General features: G+C 63.5%; 2 protein-coding genes across 5 annotated transcripts in view; one reads left to right on the top strand and one right to left on the bottom strand.

Annotated features, from left to right (window-relative positions):
- Positions 1-8,010, top strand: part of DPEP1 (dipeptidase 1) — a 12,133-nt gene extending 4,123 nt beyond the window's left edge. For 2 of the 4 annotated variants that reach the window (XM_084905382.1, XM_084905381.1), the window contains exons 2-11: positions 645-809; positions 5,225-5,357; positions 5,568-5,700; positions 5,871-6,021; positions 6,112-6,184; positions 6,696-6,872; positions 6,984-7,068; positions 7,144-7,219; positions 7,430-7,565; positions 7,635-8,010. In XM_084905382.1, the coding sequence (XP_084761508.1) occupies positions 706-809; positions 5,225-5,357; positions 5,568-5,700; positions 5,871-6,021; positions 6,112-6,184; positions 6,696-6,872; positions 6,984-7,068; positions 7,144-7,219; positions 7,430-7,565; positions 7,635-7,802 (1,236 nt within the window). In that variant the 5' untranslated portion in view covers positions 645-705 and the 3' untranslated portion in view covers positions 7,803-8,010. Of the gene's footprint in view, positions 1-564; positions 810-5,224; positions 5,358-5,567; positions 5,701-5,870; positions 6,022-6,111; positions 6,185-6,695; positions 6,873-6,983; positions 7,069-7,143; positions 7,220-7,429; positions 7,566-7,634 lie in introns of all 4 variants that reach the window. The other 2 variants (XM_084905379.1, XM_084905380.1) reach the window with 2 other exon arrangements.
- Positions 8,011-9,132: 1,122 nt separating this feature from the next.
- CHMP1A (charged multivesicular body protein 1A) lies at positions 9,133-16,203 on the bottom strand. Its single transcript, XM_084861197.1, has 7 exons — positions 16,098-16,203; positions 14,086-14,105; positions 13,393-13,470; positions 11,957-12,103; positions 11,541-11,669; positions 11,022-11,209; positions 9,133-10,440 (listed from the first exon to the last, which is right to left on the bottom strand). The coding sequence occupies exons 1-7, from the start codon at positions 16,102-16,104 to the stop codon at positions 10,419-10,421; spliced, it is 591 nt and encodes a 196-aa protein (XP_084717323.1). The 5' UTR covers positions 16,105-16,203; the 3' UTR covers positions 9,133-10,418.
- Positions 16,204-19,526: the final 3,323 nt, after the last annotated feature.

Below are 19,526 nucleotides of genomic sequence, written 5' to 3'. Positions count from 1 at the left end.
TAGCCCTGAGACAGGCAATTCAGTAACAGGCAGACTATCTTATCAGCAAGGATTTACATGATACTAAAAAGTGAAAGTTGCTTTGAACTAGACTCTGGTGTTCGGCTTTGACCCTCGCCAGAGCCTCAAGGCCTCCAGCCTTCCCGCTTCCTTGTCCGTCCACACCTCTCTGCTAGTGAAGACAATGGGTGGTTTCCCCAGGGGACCACGCCCTGCAGCCTCGAGGACACACTGGCCGCTGGGCTTCTGGCTCAGCCCGAGTCCAGCCCCCCTCCCCGGAGCCCGTGAGGCCGGCTGCAGGCCAGGAGATGGGGTGCAGGACCCTGGCACAGGTGGGTGTGGCTGGAGCAAAGTTCAAGTGCCTCTCGCTCGGGTTTGCAGACCTGAGCTCCAGAGGCCCCGTGCCTCCCCGGTGCAGGAGGCAGTAACAGCCTGGCCCCGGGCCAACCGCCTGGGAGCGGATTCCGGCCCCTCCCCAGGGGTCAGCAGCCTCTTACTGCCCCTCAGCCTGGCCCAGACAGCCACGCCCAGACAGCCACGTCCATCACCCTCCCTCCCGGCCAGGAATGTGCTGATTGCTGATAACGCGGCCCCTCCTGCAGCCACCAGCGGACCCACGGCCTCGGCACTGTCTTCCCGCCCAGCTCGTCCGTCTGTGCAGCCTGCGGGGCCCGAGCAGCTGGGAACCAGGCCCTGGGAAGCGTCATGTGGACCCGCTGGTGGCTCTGGCCCCTGGTGGCCGTCTGCACCGCGGACCAGTTTCTGGACCAGGCAAAGAGGATTATGGCGACCACACCTGTCATTGACGGGTAAGTGGCCTCCGTGGGCTGGGGAACCGGGAGCCGGGAACTAGGAGCTGGGAGCTGGGAGCAGGGAGCCGGGAACTGGGAGCCGCGAGCCGGGAGCCGGGAGCCGGGAACTGGGAGCCGGGAACCGGGAGCCAGGAACCGGGAGCTGGGAGCCGGGAACTGGGAGCTGGGAGCCGGGAGTCGGGAACTAGGAACTGGGAGCTGGGAGCCGGGAGCCGGGAGATGGGAGCCGGGAACTGGGAGCTGGGAGCCGGGAGCCGGGAGATGGGAGCCGGGAACTGGGAGCTGGGAGCCGGGAGTCGGGAACTAGGAACTGGGAGCTGGGAGCCGGGAGCCGGGAGCTGGGAGCCGGGAACTGGGAGCTGGGAGCTGGGAGCCGGGAACTGGGAGCTGGGAGCCGGGAGCCGGGAGCCGGGAGCCGGGCGCCGGGCCATGTGCCCCGGACAGGAGGCAGACACCGCCCTCCTCCGCCTGGACTCGGTTTCTCTAGCTGTAACGGGGGTCTTGCCCTTCGCTGGCCTGGTCCTCCATGGGGTCTCACAGGCCCCAGAGGCCCCCGCAGAGGGGCCCGTAGGGAGGGAGCAGGAGGCACGTGGTGGGTCCCTGGGGCACCCTGCAGCCTGGTCCCCGCGCAGAGTGGGTGCTGGGCGAAGGGACGTGGGGGCCTGGCCGGGGCACGGCCCCTGCTCGTCCTGCACCTGCACCCCTCAGCTCCCCGGGGCTGGTGGCAGGCCTTCCCTGACCTGGGGTGCACCTCGCACACACCTCTGCCTGTCTGCTGCAGCATTACACACACACACACACACACACACCAGGCCACACGGCCTCAGCTTCCTGCAGGTGAGGGTGGTGTCCACCACAGGCCCTGTCCACCCGTCACTCTTTCTTTAGGCCACAGCCAGCCTGGCAGCACCCATGCACCTGCCCCCGCACCTCCCAGGGCATGGGCATTGCCATTCCCGTCCCCCCTCAGGGCTGGGCACCTCGTGAGCCCGACACCCTGCTTCCTCCAGCCAAAGTCCGTGTCAGCACCACGGCCAGAGCGAGTCCGGGAGACCTAGTCCCGCTCACCCCGCCCCCACCGTGGCTGCAGCCGATCCAGTGCCCCGCAAGGCTCACACGGTCCCTGCTCGTCCCGCACCTGCACCCCTCAGCTCCCAGGGCTGGTGGCAGGCCTTCCCTGACCTGGGGGTGCTCCCTGCACACACCCCTGCCTGTCTCCTGCAGCGTTCGACACCCCCCCACACACACACCACACATACACACACACACCTACACACACACACACATACCACACACATACACACACACACCTACACACACACACACACCACACACATACACACACACCACACACACACACACACACACACCACACACATACACACACACCACACACATACACACACACACATACACACACACACACCACACACATACACATACACACACACCACACACATACACACACACACACCACACACCACACACCACACACCACACACATACACACACACACACCACACACATACACACACACACACCACACACCTACACACACACACACATACCACACACATACACACACACACCACACACATACACACACACACCACACACATACACACATACACACACACCACACACATACACACACACCACACACATACACACACACACATACACACACACACCACACACATACACACACACACACCACACACACATACACATACACACACACCACACACATACACACACACCACACACACACACACACACACACCACACACCACACACCACACACCACACACCACACACCACACACATACACACACCACACACACACACACACACCACACACCACACACCACACACCACACACACACACACACACACCTCCACACGCACACATACCACACACACACACACACCACACACCACACACCACACACACACACACACACACACCTCCACACGCACACATACCACACACACACACACACACACACACCACACACCACACACCACACACCACACACCACACACCACACACACACACACACACACACCCCTCCACACGCACACACCCACACGCACACACACACCTCCACACGCACACACCCACACGCGCACACACACACGCACACACACACACGCACACACCTCCACACGCACACACCTCCACACGCACACACCCACACGCACACACACACCTCCACACGCACACACCCACACGCACACACCCACACGCACACACCCACACGCACACACACACCTCCACACGCACACACCCACACGCACACACGCAGCTGAAAGCCGGGACTGGGTTCCCGGCACTCACGGGCCCCCTGGGGCCTGGCGGTGTGTGAGCAGCCCCCCCCGCCCCCCCCGTCCCCGTGCTGGCTGCTCATTAATGTGCAGGCCTCACTGCTTGGCAGAAGCCTCGGGGTTTGTTGGACAAGAGACTTTGCAAGGTAAGCAGAGAAGATGGAGGGGGGGGGGGCGGTGCAGGGAAGACGGGGAGCTGTAGGGGCCCAGAGGAAGAGGGGTGCAAGGTGCCCCACACTGCCTGCCCCACCCCCGTCCTCCCTCCATCTCCTCCCTGGACCTCGAGTCCCCGAGGGTCCTGGGGAGGTGTCTGCCCTGGAGGCCCGCAGTGGAGGGGGGTTTGGGGAGAGGGGGAAGACACCCACAGCAGGAGCCGGAGGAGCTGTGCCTCCATTCTGGGGGGCTCAGGGCAGCTGGGCACGGAGAGGGGGGCCGAGTTCAGGGGCTGGGGCTGTGCGGAGGCTGCTGGGGAGTCCGCCGGCTGGAGTAGGCCAGAGGAATGCTCCAAGGCCTGGAGAGCTAGGACTAGGCTGACAGGACCAAAACCAGTAATAGCGGATTGCAGCCTGGCCAGGGTGGCTCCGTGGTTGAGCGTCGACCAAGGAACCTGGTCAGGGCACGGGCCCTGGTCGTGGGCTCGATCCTCAGTAGGGGGCATGCAGGAGGCAGTGGATGCATGATTCTCATCATTGATGCTTCTATCTCTCTCTCCCTCTCCCTTCCTCTCTGAAACCAACAAAAATATATTTTTAAAAAAACAGTGGATTGCAGGTAAAAGACCCAAACAGGTGGCTTCCACATCAGAGAAACCCGAGGGAGTTCTGAGGGGCTCCATATGCGGAGAACTTGGTGCAGCCACCAGCCCCAGGTCCCTCCCCTCGGGTTGCAAAGTGGCTGCAGCTGCTCCAGCCATCGTCTGCCGGCCGGCCGGCAGTCATAAAAGGGGAAACCACCGTCTGTCAAGGACAGCTTGGGGCGCTGTCACAGGGCAGACGGAGTGGCCTGGCCGCACCCAGCCATAAGGGAGGGGGAAGTTTCTGGTTCAAGGGGCCCTGTCCCCGCGGGGCAATGCTAACGAGGAAAAGGGGGCGTGGCCACCACAGCGTCTCCAACAACAGCTGCCCCAGTGTGTGGGCCACTCACACTGCACTCACCTTCCCCAGAGTGGTCTCCCCGCCGCTGAGGACGAGGCCCAGTGGCAGGGGAGGTGGGGCAGGGGAGGTGGGGCCGTGTTTCCCTCCGGGGCTGGGGTCCTCAGGAAAGGAACACTGTCCCCTCCAGAGGCCCTGCCCCCCGGGGAGCCCCAGAGCCGGCCGCCCACCCTGCAGGGAGGGAGTGGCCTTGCCCCCCCTCCACCACTCGGGCAGCCGAGGTGCCTGAGCCCCAGCCCAGTCCCTGAGGCGTCCGTCAAACCTCACCTTCACAGAAGCCCTTGCCCCTCCCCAGAGAGCGGGGGTGGCCTCCACGGTCTGGGGGTGTGTGTGGCGGGGGCCGGGGGCCCCAGGACAAAGCCCCTCCAGGCCCAGACTGTCCTCACAGCCCCTTGTTACCAGGTTAGGAGTCCAGAGGGCACCTGCCTAATGTCCCACGTGTATACATGCAACATGTGTGTGCACACCTGTGTGGTATGTGTGCCCATGCCTGTGTATGTGTGAGTATGCATGTGTGTGATGTGTGTCTGTGCCCATGTGTGTGAAGTATGTGTGTGCCCGTGTCTGTGTGAGCATGCACATGTGATGTATGTGTGTGGTATGTATGCACACACACTTGCTCACAGTGGCTGGTGGTTTGGCTGAGCCTGGTACTCTGCATTCTAACCAGCGCCCAGGGCCTGTGTGGCTTGCACAGGTGCATGGGACCCTGAGGATGGAAGACCCATCCATTTCGGGCTCTCGGCTCAGGTGGCCTGGCTCAGGTGTGCTCCGGTAATGAGTGTCCCCTGGGGTCAGCCTCAGCCCTGGGCGTGTGAGGAGCAGGAATCAGAGGGGGGACAGAGGCCGGAGAGGGAGCGTGGAGCCCCAGGGTCCAGCGGCCGCCAGGACCTGCCTCCTGCCCTCCTCCTGCCCCTCCCCCTCCCCCTCCAGGCACAACGACCTGCCCTGGAGGCTGCTGACCAAGTTCAACAACCAGCTGCGGGAGAAGAGCGCCAACCTGAACACCCTGGCCGGCACGCACACCAACATCCCCAAGCTCAGGGCCGGCTTTGTGGGGGGCCAGGTACCGTCCGCCACTGGGCTCACCCATGCTGGGGTCCCCCTCCTCCTCCCTTGGGTCCTGGCTAAGGGGCAGCCCCTCCCTGGTGGAGGCCACCCCCCCCCCCGCCAGTCTCCTGGGGGCCACAGACCTGGCGGGACAGGCTGTGGGGACGGCTTCAGGGGGAGGGGGGGCCTGGAGCCTCAGGTCCCAGCCCCGCCCCGTGGCCCCCAGTTCTGGTCCGCGTACACGCCCTGCGACACCCAGAACAAGGACGCGGTGAGAAGGACGCTGGAGCAGATCGACGTCATCCACCGCATGTGCCAGATGTACCCCGAGACCTTCCTGTGCGTCAACAGCAGCCAAGGTGAGTGCCGCCGCCGCCTCCCCGGCCCCACACCGCCCTCTGGTGAGCAGAGGCCGCCGGTGCAGCTCGGCGGGCCAGCGGTTCGGGTGTTGGCTCCCCTGCTCTCCCCGGGCGGGCGGGCGGGCACTCCTGCCACCAGGTGCCCACAGCCCGGCCGGCTCTGCTCACAGGCATCCGGCAGGCCTTCCGGGAGGGGAAGGTGGCCAGTCTGATCGGCGTGGAGGGCGGCCACTCCATCGACAGCAGCCTGGGCGTCCTGCGGGCGCTCTACCACCTGGGCATGCGGTACCTGACCCTCACGCACAGCTGCAACACGCCCTGGTGAGTGCCCCCGGGAGGGGCGGGGGGCGGGGGGGGGGGCGGGCGAGAAGCCCCTGTGGTGGGCAGGGACCACGGCCCTCCTCCCTCCAGGGCGGACAACTGGCTGGTGGACACCGGGGAGGACAATGTCCAGAACGAAGGCCTGTCGGAGGACTTCGGGGAGGTAGGTGGCAGGGCAGGCACCTCCGTTTCCCTCACTTGCAAAACGGAGCTGAGCCCCGGCTGGTGTGGCTCAGTGGATAGAGCGTTGGCCCGCGGACCAAAGGGTTCCAGGTTCGATTCCAGTCAAGGGCATGTATGTACCTTAGCTGCAGACACATCCCCAGGAGGGGGTGTGCAGGAGGCGACTGATGGATGATTTTCTCTCATCGATGTGTCTGACTCTCTATCCCTCTCCCTCCCTGTGAAAAATCAATACATTTTTTTTATATATATAAACATAGAGCTGGCCAGGGGCCTCTCAGGCTGAGCATTTAGCTGGAATCCTCTGGTCAGGGCAGTGGCCCGTCTTCAGCCAGGGAAGTGCTGGACACCTGGCCAGCAGGGGCCCCGCCCAGATGCCCTCCCCCTGCCTGGACTCTCAGGGGGTGGCGGTGAGCCCCAGAAGCCTGTGCCATCGCCCCCTGACCGGGCGGGGCCCGGCGCTCCGGCCCCTGGGCCCCGTGTCCCCTCAGAGCGTGGTGCGGGAGCTGAACCGGCTGGGCGTCATCATCGACCTGGCCCACGTGTCCGTGGCCACCATGAAGGCCGCCCTGAACCAGTCCCGGGCCCCCGTCATCTTCAGCCACTCCTCCGCCTTCGCGCTGTGCAGGCACCGGCGGAACGTGCCGGACGACGTGCTGCAGCTGGTGGTGAGGGCGGCGGCTCTGCGGCGGCTCTGCCCCGGGCGGGCCTGGGCCCCGGCGGGCCTCGGGGGCCGGGGCTGCCCCAGCCCCACGCCCACGGCCCCTCTCTCCGAGCAGAAGCAGACGGGCAGCCTGGTGATGGTGAACTTCTACAATGACTACGTCTCCTGCAAGATGGAGGCCAACCTGTCGCAGGTGGCAGGTAGGTGGGCGCGCGGGCGCGTGGCCGGGGGCGGGGGGCCTCTCCCGGCACCCACACCCGCTGCCTCCCCCCCAGACCACCTGGACCACATCAAGAAGGTGGCGGGCGCCGGGGCCGTGGGCTTCGGCGGAGACTACGACGGCGTTTCGAGGTGAGGACGGAGACTGTTCGGTGTGTGGGCCGGGGGTCGTGACCCCCAGAAACCAGGGGCCGGGGGAGGGCAGTGTGTCCTGCGGGCCTTCCCAGCGTGCATTGCTCCGAAGGCCATCCCTCGCACCCCAGTGCCTCGGGCCGGGAAGGCGGCTGGGTCCCCGGGCCCCGACCCCCGGCCGCACAGCCTGGTCCTCTCGGCCTCCCCCAGGCTCCCCACGGGGCTGGAGGACGTGTCCAAGTACCCGAACCTGGTTGCCGAGCTGCTCCGGAGGCAGTGGACGGAGGCGGAGGTCAAGGGCGCCCTGGCCTACAACCTGCTGAGGGTCTTCGAGGCGGTGGAGCAGGTAAGGCTTGTCCGCACGCCCGCCCTCCCCCACCGGCGGCCGCCGGCAGCCAACCTCGTCTGTCCACAGGCCAGCGACCACGCCCGGGACCCCGAGGAGAAGCCCATCGAGCAGAGGGCCCTGGACAGTGCCTGCCGGACGAGCTATGGCTACTCAGGGGCCCCCGGCCTCCGCCTCCAGCCCGCCGCCCTGCTGGCCTCCCTCGCCACCCTCCTCCTCGGCCTGCGTCTCCTGTGAGGACCTGGGGACCAGGCCCCCGGCACGGGGAAGATGGCCGTTGGGGTGGCCGATCCTGGGAACTGCTCCCACGCTCCAGGACTGGCCTGCCCTGTGAGCCCTGGGCTCCCCTCGGCTGTGCGCTGTGCACTGTGCGCTGTGGGGCGCAGGCCAGGCCCAGAGGATCCTCAATAAAGGCACCGGCCCCCCTTCCTGAGGTGCGATCCTGAGTGCTCTCCGCGTCCGGCACATCCTGTGGGAGGGCCCCTGCTGGACGTCCAGGCCCCGGAAGCCCGAGGCGTGTGCACAGGCCGGGAAGGGCTCGGGGCTGACGGGCTTCACGTGGACACTGGAGGCCTTAGACACAGTCCAGGCTGCAGTGCCACCCCCACCTGCACTTGTACACGCTCACCTGTACACCCACTGCCTCCTAACCATGCCCGCACACACTCATGCACCCATGTGCACACACATGCATATAAATACACTTGCATGCACACACATACACAGGTGCACGCACATATACACACCCATACACGCATATACACACACCTTCATGCATACACATACACAGGTGCGCCCACATATACACACCCACACTCGTATGTACACACACCCACACATGTGTGTGCACATGCCTACACACACACACACACAGGGCGGAGCACACATGCCTGGGTCGGGAGGGGAACAGCACCTCCTGCTGGACACTCGGGGCCTGTGTCTGGAGATGAACATTCTCCTGGATGACAGACCCCACGGGGCCCCACCAGGTCAGAGCCCTCTCCAGGCCCAAGAGCGTGCCCTCTGGACAGGCAGGCTTTGGTGCTGGGCGTGGGGCAACCCGACGGCAGGAATTCCCTGCTCAGGCACCCTGCCCAGCGTGGCCTGAGGGCCCTGGCAGCCACCTGGGCAGCCGAGCTGCCATCAGCTCCCCAGCCCCTGGGGGGAGGGTGAATCCCCAGGCCCTGGGCAGCCAGGCCCTGCCTCACCCCCAGCCAGCACCTCTCCCGACCATCCCCAGTGACCAGAGGGACGTGTGTGGGTATCTGCTCATCACCCCACTACGCCGGGCTGTTTGTGGGGGGCTGTCAGGCGGAGGGAAGGGACCCTGGCGGCTGTGAGGAAGGCTTTAATACTCATCCTGAAATAGTCTCCACCACATTACGTTTACCATTATTTCAAGGTAAAAACTGCAGATTCTGTCTTTGGCCTGAGAATCTGATTCCCTGGGCCCCACCATCTGTCCTCCCATGTCCCTCAGCCTCCTGCGTGGGGGCGGACGGCCACACTGAGGGTCCCACCTACACCCGTCCTCACCCCCCAAAGCCCCTGAAGCAAACCAGAGTGATCCTTCCACATCAGCGTTTATTTACAGTAGCGTTACAGGCAACGGGCACAGACGCCCCTGCCTCCCCCTCGCCCCCGGGGCCCGCAAACCCAACACCTCTGAAGCCCACAGGGCATGGCCAGGAGTAAGGCGAGGTCGGTATCCAGGAGAAACGCCAGGTCTCACGCACCGCCCACCGCACAGACACACGGCTCCCGCGTCCGGGAAGGAGCCCGCGCAGGAGTGGAGGTGAAGGTGCGAGGAGACCGGACAGCGGAGCCTCTGGGAGGGCTGGTCGGCGGTCAGGTCGGCGGTCAGCTGAGCAGAGCCGGCAGGGCCGCACCCACAGCGCAGCCCCCACCAGCTCCTACGAGGAGGACGCAGACCCAGCGCTCCCCCTGCTGTTTGCTCCTTATATTTTGGCAAAAAGAAAAACCCAACAAAAAACAAAACGAACCAAACAGCTTCAGGAAAACAAAGTAAACTTGAGGACCGTGAAGAACAGGAAGTGAGCCGCCTCTGGGCTGTCCAAGCAGGTCATCGGACACCCTGTGCTCCGCCCTGGACACCCGGCCACAGCACCGCCCTCCCCCCACCCCCCAAGGGCGGCTTCCAAGGTCAAGGGTGTGAGCACAGCAGGCGGGGCCGCTGGAGGAGGCACTGCAGGAGATGTGATTGTGGCTGACCCCTCAGCCGGGGGCCTGGCCCAGAGAGGGCTCCCAGGGGCCACCCCACTCCCCAGGCCTCCCCAGGCAGCAGGGGAGTGAGGACGCCCCCAGAGCGGGCACGCCTGGTGTGAGGCCAGCTTCCCCAGGAGCTCAGCCAGCAGCAAAGGGCAGGACCAGGCTGGGGGGGACAGGACCCCCCCCGGACGTTCTGCAAAGGCCGCAGGGGACGTGTTTGCGGGTGGCCCTTGAGGGCATCCTCCACCTGTCCTGGGGGCCGTGCCTGCGCCGTGCCTATCTAGGGGTGGGGGGGCCTGCCCACTGCTGGGAGGGCTCCAGGTACCGCCCGACGTCGGGGACCCCGAGCCCCCTGCTGTTGGTCAGCAGCACGCCTGCCATCACAGGGCCCCCTCACAGAGCGGGGCACAGAGGGAGCCCACGGACCCTCCAGCTGCTTGGCCCAAAGTCACAGAAGCCACCCACGAAAGTCAGAAGTTTGTGCAAACTCACCCGCCGCCCAGCCCAGGACGGGGGGTTCCAGGCCCGGCAGCGGGTGCCGAGAGCAGTGAGGGCTGCCGGCGGCTGAGGGTCAGCTCGAAGGCAGGAGGCAGGGCACGCGGGCCGGAGGCTGCCCCGCGGCTCCTAGTTCCTCAGGGCCGCCAACCTGCAAAGCAAGCAGCGCTGCCAGGAGGGGGGCTGCAGGAGGGGGGCTGCCAGGAGGGGGGTGGGCTGCAGCCACCCACCGGAGACAGAGGTCTTAGCCCCCCACCTGCCCTCTCCGCTCTCCCCTCCCCGTCCAGCTTCTCAGGGTGGTTCTGAGCTGACATGGGAACAGCCAGGCACAGCCCTTTCCACGGGGCTGTGGACGGGGAGCTGTGGACGGGAGCAGCACGCTGATGCACAGTCGGGCGTGAAACGGGGCAGGGAGAGCTCAGGCGGGCTTACCCAGAAGGGGCTTCACTTAAACTTAGGAGCTTAGGAAGCTGGGCACGAGCCACGCTCCCTCGGTGCCCCATTGTGCTGCCGGGTGGGGGGATAGGCTGGGGGAGGGTGGGGAGGGGTGAGGTGGGGTGGGGAGGGGGTCGGGGAGGGTGGGATGGGTTCTGAGTCGGCCATCTCCTCAGAAGGACCAGGACCGCAGCCGAAGCCCAGGTCCCACGCTGCCCTCCAGTGGCCGCCAGCCCAGAGCCTGCCCCGGCCTCAGGCAGCTCGAGCTGAGCTGAGCGGAGCTGAGGGACCACCCACCTGCGCGACAGCTGGTCCTCCTGGCTGCGCACCGAGCTCTCGCCCACGGCGGACGCGCCTTCGGGCAGCTGGCTCAGCTGGTCCAGCACCTCCAGGCCGTTCTCCTCTGCGATCTGCACGATGAGGCTGTCCACCTGCTCCTGCGGCGTGGTCAGCGTGGTAGCCGAGCTCATGGAGTCCTCCATCACCTGGGGACAGGCTCTGTGCCGTCAGGGGAGCCCGGGAGCCCCCGCCGCAGCCTCCCAGGGGCCCCGCCACGCCACAGTCACCACCTCACTTCCCGCTCGCTCCCCATGCCACTCTCTCCAGCCCCCGGGTGTCAGGCAGGGACTGTCTCCAGCCACCCACCCCTCCCCGGAGACTGCTGGCCCCTGCCCCAGGCCTCCTGTCTCCCAACATGTGCTATCGGGACCGACAAGGGGTCAGGTACCGGAGCGGCCCCGCAGGGCTCAGCACAGAGACACCCGTTAACGCGTGGCGGCCGCACAAGCCGCCTCCTGCCTGGTGCGGGCGACCTACCGAGGTGTGCACGTCCAGGTTCTGCACCTGCTGCTCGAACTTGTCCATCACCGCGGACACCTTCTGCAGGTCCATGCTGCTCAGCGCGCGGTCCAGGGCTTTGGTCACCTGCGCCATGTTCTTGGTCACCTGGCCAGGACGGAGGAGGCAACGGGACTGAGGAGGGACATCCCACCAGGGACAGGCCGAGCCCTCCTCCACCCAGGCCGACGAGACCCAGCCCCACCGAGTAAGCAGCCCTCGGCGCACGGCCCTCCTGCAGCCCCGGGAAACGCCGGCTCCGGGCTGTGTGCTCTCCCTGGCAGGCACTCCCCCTTCCACCCCGCAGACCCAGAGGGCTTCCAGCCCCAGCGAGTCCCCTGGACGTGGCCATCAGAGGGAGCACCCACGGGAATGAGCCCGGGCCAGACACTCACCCCCTTCATGGTCACGGCCGTCTGCACCTTGGAGGCCACTGCGTCCACGCGGGACGCCATGCGCAGCCAGTTCACACCTTCGTTCTTCTTGCGAATGGCATTCTCCGCGTACACACGGGCACACTCCACGTTCTTCTGCTGCAGGGCCTGAAACGGGCACGCCGCTGCTCAGGGGCCGGCCCGGCCTCTCTGGGGGCGCGGCGGCTGGCGGGCCTCCACCACCCCGCAGGGCTGCGAGCGCCAGGGAACGCGGGCGCCCAGGCCCCCAGCCCCCTCAGGAGCCAGGGCGTCCAGGGCAGGGCTCCGACCAGCCCGCAGCGGGTGAGACGGGAAAGCCCTGGAAACATGGCCACCTGTGCCCACCCCTCCACTCCCACGACTCACTTGTCTCTTCAGCTCCCTCCCGAGCCTCTCACACCACCCCACCACACACCGCCCCCCTCCACACACACATACACACACACACACACCACCCCACCACACACCGCCCCCCTCCACACATACACACACACACACACACACACCACACCACCATACACCGTCCCCCTCCCCCCCCCACACACACATACACACACCACCCCACCACACACCATCTCCCTCCCACACACACACACCGCCCCCCTCCCCCCACACACACATACACACACACACATCCCACACACACAGACACACCCCACACACACCCACACCCACATACCCCAGGCTGAAAGGGGACGCAGGCTCAGTGGGGAAGGAGGCTCACCGGCGCCCCCTCTGCCCCGGGAGCGTGTGGGAAAGACGTCCCCCAGTGCAGCACCCCATTCGACCTTCACAGAGGCCCCAGCAGGGCAGCCGGACCCTCCCCCACGCCCGCCTCTCCTTCTGTCCCTCCTGGAGAGGCCCCGGAGGGACAGCCCTGCCCTCACCCCACACAGGGGTTGCCTCCCCTCTGCCCAGACTCTGGGGCCGGAGCTGCGCAGGGAAAAGAGGGCTCAGAGTGCAGGGGTCAGGAGTGACCGCCAGAAGCCCACTTCCTCCACTGTTTAGAAAAAAGCCAAACTCAGAACAGCGGAAACGAGTAACAGGCCTGGACAGCCCAGGAAAAAGCACAGGAGCTGCCTCCTTTCTGCTCTGGACGCCCGGGGGTCGGGGCAGAAAAGGAGCCACTGTGGCCTTAGCTGGCGGTCCCTCCCCTTCCTGCATGGCAGCCACAGCCAGGAAGAGAAGATGCCAGGAGCCCAGCCGGCATGAACCAGGAGGTCAGGGTTCGATTCCCGGTCGGGGCACACACCCGGGTTGCAGGCTCGATCCCCAGTGTGGGGGTGCAGGAGGCACAGGCTCTCTCACCATGGATGTGTCTCTCTCCCTCTCCCTTCCTCTCTGTAATCAATAAAAAGGTATTTTTTAAAAAGGGAAAGAGGAAGACACCCCAGGAGCAAGGACAGCGGCCGCCTCACCTTCTTCACCTTGGCCTGCTCCGCCTTCGAGTCCTTCTCCGCCTTCTTGGCCAGCTTCTCCAGCTGCTTCGCTGTGAACTGAGCAGAGCAAGAGCCCGGTCCCGCTGGCAAAGCCCTGCCCCCAGCAAGGTGCCTCCCACGCCCGAGCTTGTGAGCCAAGTGCCGCAGCCGCCCACACTGGCCCTCCTGCCATGGCAAAGCCCGGTGACCGGCGACACCAGCAGCTGGCCCGTCGATGCTCATAACTGACCGGGATGATGTTAACAGAGGGGGAAGCGGGGGAGGGTTGGAGGGAGCAGCGGCAGAGCTTGCCCCCGGTTCACCAGGAGTGCCAACGGCCCCCGGACGGAGGGACACTCAGGTGCCCTCACCGCCGCCGTCAATGGGATTTTAAAGGATTGAGGTCCCCGTGTTAAAAGCCTCGTGGACCATCAAGGGAGGAGCCTCATGCCCAAGTGTGTTTCTTAAAGACAGCACACCTCTTTCACGGCTGAGCCCACGTGACCCCTGCCCTCAGCTCGAGATAAGAATGAACATGCCACCAAGTAACTCCGTAACCCCCTCGTCACAGTCCAGCTGAGCCTGTGCTCCGGTCACCGATTGACAGTCTGTCCCTCTGAGTGCGACTCACACCAACGTCCCCGCTCACTGACCAGCAGGGCGGGCCGGGGCAGACGGCCCCTCGGTACATACCTTCAACTGGAACAGGGTATCTGCAAAGAGAGGAGATGGTGTGAGGATTTTAAGAAATGTGATGAGCAATATTGCCAACAAGCAGACGGGGTCAATGGACCCTCTGGCACGCAGAGCTGAACAAGGCTTGGGGTGGCCGGCACTGCCGAGGGCTCGGGAAGACAGATGGGTGGGCACAGGGCCTGGGCGACCGCAGGGCCTCCTGAACCTCCGGGCGCTCACCGGCAGCACCAGGATGGCACCAGCTGATCTCGAGGGTGAGTGTGCGGGCAGCGTGGCCCACGGTGAAAACTCAAGGTGGTGGGTTTGTACGTAAAGCAACTTTACAAAGGTCCCTGTGATTCTTTCCCGGTTTAATAAGGCTGAGGACACATGGGATAGTCTATTTGTTTTTATAACACACTCTTTCCCCCGGAAAGTAAACGGGTGAAAACAGCAGAGCTTCGAACCAGGCCCAGCAGCCTCACCATCCACACGGAGGAGCCAAGGAGACCCCTCGGTAACGGAACTTGCTGAGAACGCAAGGAAGCTCAAGAGCCAGCAGACTCCGGTGGTTCTGAACCTTCCCAAGGCCACAACCCTTTAATACAGCTCCTCATGTTGGGGCGACCCCCAACCATAACACTACTTCCACTGGTACTTCATAACTGTCGTTTTGCTAGTTAACGAACCGTAATGTAAATATCTGTGTTTCCCGATGGTCTTAGGCTCTACAGCAGCAGTTCTCAACCTTTCTAATGTCGCGACCCACAGGTTGAGAACCGCTAGCAGAGTCGCCCAAAACCATTGGAAAACACAGATATTTACATTACGATTGATAACAGTAGCAAAATTACAGTTATGAAGTAGCAACGAAAATAGCTCCATGGTTGGGGGTCACTCCACCATAAGGAACTGCATTAAAGGGTCGTGGCAGGAACATTAAAGGGTCGTCGGGAAGGTTGAGAACCGCTGCTCCGGTACATTTTAAAGCTGCCTCAGCGGATTCAACGTCTCGGTCTGGAGGTGACACCTCAAAGGGTGGACAACACTAGCTCAGAATGAAGACATCCGGTCCTACAAGCAGAATGGGGCAGACCTGTGACTCAGGGAGCCTGGCCAGGGCGCAGCGGGCTTAGAGCAGGAAAGCAGGGTTGGCTGAGGATGGCCTAGCTCTGCCCCGCCCCCCTAGCTCTGCCCCGCCCCCCTAGCTCTGCCCCCCCCCCCCCCCCCCCAGCTATCTTATCCAGACTCTGAAAGGCCAAAACTGTGATGGCAAAACCTCACCCAGAAGAAAGTGCTAGGGCAACACGAAACTCCCCTGAGAACTGCCTGGAGGATGGAGTCAACACCCAGGTGTGTGCTGGGGGAGGAGGGAGTTCATCTGAGGCCATTTGTACCCAATTTCCTTCACACAAAGACGCCCGGTGGCTGGTTCTCACAGGTCACAAAGCGGGGCCAGCCCTGAGCGTTCACAGAGGGGGCAGCCCCCTCCGCCGGAGTGTCCTCGGGCGGCGCAGGGGGTGGCGCCGGGGGTGGCGCCGGGGGTGGCGCAGGGGGTGGCGCAGGCGGCCCCGCACAGTTTCCACCTGCTGGAGGGCAGGGCCCGCCCCCGGGGGGGGGGGGGCGCGGGCTGCGGCCTGAGCTTCCCCCTCTCTCTGCGCGGGGCTCGGGCGGTCCTGCCACCGGTTCCTTTTCCGGGGCCCTCTGACCTGAGGTCCCAGGGCCCCAAATGCCAGGTCCCCGCCGGCACCGGGGTCGGGGTCGGGGGCAGCCAGACGCCGAGGCGGGCGGGGGGGGGGATCGAAGCGCGGGGACAGGGGGTCGGGAGCCCGGGCCGGGTTCGGAACGACGGGCCTTGGGGGTTGGTCGGGGCGCCGAGCTTCGGGGGGCCGGGGGATCGGGAGCCTGGGCTGGGTTCGGAACCACGGGCATGGGGGGAGGTCGGGGCGCCGAGCTTCGGGGAGCCGGGTCTGGGCGCCCGCCTGAGGGCCCCCCTCCCCCCCGCGCCCCGAAGGGCGGCGGCCTCTTACCGTCCATGGCCAGGCCGGCGCGGAGCCCTCGCAGAGGTCCTGACACGGAATCTCCAGGGGGCTTCGGACGGCGGGTGGGAACTTCCGGGTTGTCCCTCACTTCCGGTGGCCGGCCCCTCTCGCGAGAGGACGGCGGCCCGGCCCGCGAGCGGTGGCGTTGCCGTGGCGACCGCGTTGCCGTGGCCACCGCGCCGCCGCCCGGCCGCGGCTTTTGTGAGTCAGCGGCGCGGCGCCCGCCGAGGAGCCGGGGCCCGGGTGCCCGGCCGGGCCGAGCCGGGGGCGGCGGGCTCGCCTGGGAGGCTCGGCGGGAGCGAACACAAGCCCGGGAAAGGTAAAGGGCGCCGGCCGGCCGTCTCCCTGCAGCGGGCCGCACCGGCGGGAGCTGGGGGTGCGGGGCGCCCCGCCCCCCCACGCCCGAGTCCCGATGGCCTTGCATCGGGGAACCTTTTCTTCCGTGCAGATATCCAGTGTAGGGAAATGGAGTGACCCAAGTCTTTCTTCTTTTTTAAAAAAAATATATTTTATTGATTTTTTACCGAGAGGAAGGGAGAGGGACAGAGTCAGAAACATCGATGAGAGAGAAACATCGACCAACTGCCTCCTGCACACCCCCCACTGGGGATGTACCTGCAACCAAGGTATTGTACATGACCTTGACCGGAACTGAACCCAGGACCCTTCAGTCTGCAGGCCGACGCTCTATCCACTGAGCCACACCGGTTTCGGCATGACCCAAATCTTTCATGCTGCCTATTTCACTCTGAACCAAAGAAGGCAACTGGAGAAGAATGCACCCGTTGCCTGAGGTTCAGTACATCATGTCACATTAACTATCCATATATTCCAGGTGGATGGAGCAGATGGGGTGCCTCTTTTCAGGCCCAAAGGCTAAGAAAGGGTCGATGGACAGCCTTTCCTGTAATTCTGCAGAGGGCTCTCTTCGGAAGGACGGGGTGGCCAAGCAGCCGTCACCTGGAGTCAAAGGTAGGACCCGCCCGAAAGGGGACGGAGCCCGAGGCTGCAGCTTCCAGGAGCGTGGGGAAGGGTGAACGGGGATCCTGACAGCAGGGTGGAGGGTTAGGGTCTTGATGGAAGAGGGAACTCGTCAGTAAAGATTGGGGAAAGTTGCCGAGTGATACGTGCATCACGGTCAGGATGGGCTCAGCGCCCAGACGCGGTGCTCACTGCTCCGTCCCAGCAGGTGGATGCCCTGGAGACTGGACCCGAATCTTGGAAAGCTGCCCCAAGCTGGAGCACAGTTGCCTATAACAGCAGTCGCCAAACTCATTAGTCAGCAGAGCCAAATACCAACAGTACAACGATTGAAATTTCTTCTGAGAGCCGAAAACCGACTTCTGCGCACTGGCCACGAAGTTTCAGTCGCACTGAACGTGGAAGAGCCACACTGTAGGGGCCAAAGAGCCGCATGTGGCTCTGGAACCGCAGTTTGCAGGGAGCAAGGGAGACAGTCTGCCCAGAAGAACATCGATCGAGGAAGCGCATCTGCTTTTCGCCTTAGAACCGGAGACCTTTCGGAAGCCGGAGCCCCTTTATTTATTTATTTATTTATTTTTAAATATATATTTTATTGATTTTTTACAGAGAGGAAGGGAGAGAGATAGAGAGCTAGAAACGTCGATGAGAGAGAAACATCGACCAGCTGCCTCTTGCACACCCCCTACTGGGGATGTGCCCGCAACCAATGTACATGCCCCTGACCGGAATCGAACCCGGGACCTTTCAGTTCGCAGACCGATGCTCTATCCACTGAGCCAAACCGGTTTCAGCCGGAGCCCCTTTAATACACCTGATACCGGAACCGAATGGGAGTCCCAGTCGAGGATTCTGTTGTTGTCCTATTGGAAGTGGGCTCGACTATGACGGGATAGAAACCAAAGGGCCTGCTGGGCTGGGCTGGGGTGTGGGCAGATGGGGATGGGCCTGCGGGAGCTCTGGAGCAATGGTACCTTCTGCATCGTGTCTGCGTGGTTACCCTGGCGTGTGCCACTGTGAAAGCTCACCCCGCCGAGCAGTTAAGAACTCTGTGTTTTATCGTGTGTGGATCACACCTCAGAAAACCATGGATGACAGGCGAGTGCTGGCCTCTGGGAGCTGCACCCAAGTCTAACCGGATGTGACAGGTGGGCAAAGTGAAGGTACATGCATGGCTGCTGGTGCTTCCCCAACACAAGCCCACGTCGCCCACCACGCTGTGTCCGGATGCTCTTCCCACCTGGATGTGGTCTTGTCCCCCTCCCTAAATCACTCCTGTGACCATCCGAATGTGGCAGAGGGGACTTCTGAGGCCGGGCCAGGACAGGCTCATTGGAACGCTCACTGGGGCCTGGGGCCTGGGGCCTGGAGCCTGGAGCCAGAGCTGCCCCCTGGTGGAGTGCTGCCGTCAGCTGCCCCATCGCTGAGCCTTCCGGCCACAGGCTACGAGTCAAGCAGAAGCCAGTGTCCACAGCCCTGCGAGTGGCCACCTTGAATGTCCTGCGAGAAGAATCAAGCCATGTGCAATTTTTAATCAACATATATTGCTTTAAGTCAAATATTCATAACCTTTAAGAAGTTTTAATAATATAAAACACGTGTATGAAACAATGTGAAAAAATAAGTTCCCCAAATGAAATTAAATGGAGATAGGATGACATGGCAGTGCCCAGGGCAATGGTTAAAATCACCCAGGATTCAAGTTCAAGGGGGCTCTGGACCTGAGACCAGGCTCCAGCATCTCCCTCTGACACAGTTCCTTCATCTGCCAAACGTAGGACCTACTTCAGAAGCCTGTTGTGAGTCATTATTCACTGTCGTCACTCCAGGGCTCAGCACTGGCGACTGGTTCCCGTGCGGCCAGGCCCACGAGGTGTTACGTGGGAACACGGGAGACTGCCAAGCTGTCTGGGGCAGCACGTGACCCCGGGCGTGCTGTTCCCATACACACATGTGCACAGAGACCCCTGTGGTGCTTTACCAGAGGCGCCCAGGGATGTGCCTCGAACTGTACCCCCAGAGGCTGCAGGCAGGCAGGGCCTTCTGCTTTTTGAAACATTTGACAAAATCAGCATTTCACAAGTCTTACGTATTCCTTGTAAACTGAGCAAGTTTAAGAAAAGGTGGCCAACATCAGAAGTGTCCGTTTGTGCAGCGTTCTGACGGATAAAGTTCTGTACAGAGAGCTGCTACCAGCTTTAGAATCCCTTGGAAATGCTGCACCGGAACTTCACCTCTGCGGCCTGCCTGCCTTGTGGAGGCCGTCTGCCTCCTGGGCCTTTGGCAGCTCGGTCTCCAGGTGGATGGATGGCAGAAGTCTCCTCTGGTCCTAGAAGGGATCTGGGTTAAGCTTTTGAACATTCACGCACAGTTCTGACTGCTTCCAACCTCGCCTGTTTGTCCTGTGCTGTGGCCGTCACACAGACGTGGTCTGCT

Source organism: Pipistrellus hanaki (assembly GCF_964339955.1).
Source record: "Pipistrellus hanaki genome assembly, chromosome: 15".
NCBI lineage: Eukaryota > Metazoa > Chordata > Mammalia > Chiroptera > Vespertilionidae > Pipistrellus > Pipistrellus hanaki.
The sequence above is the reverse complement of the archived record's forward strand: the minus strand, read 5'-3'. Positions and strand labels throughout refer to the sequence as shown.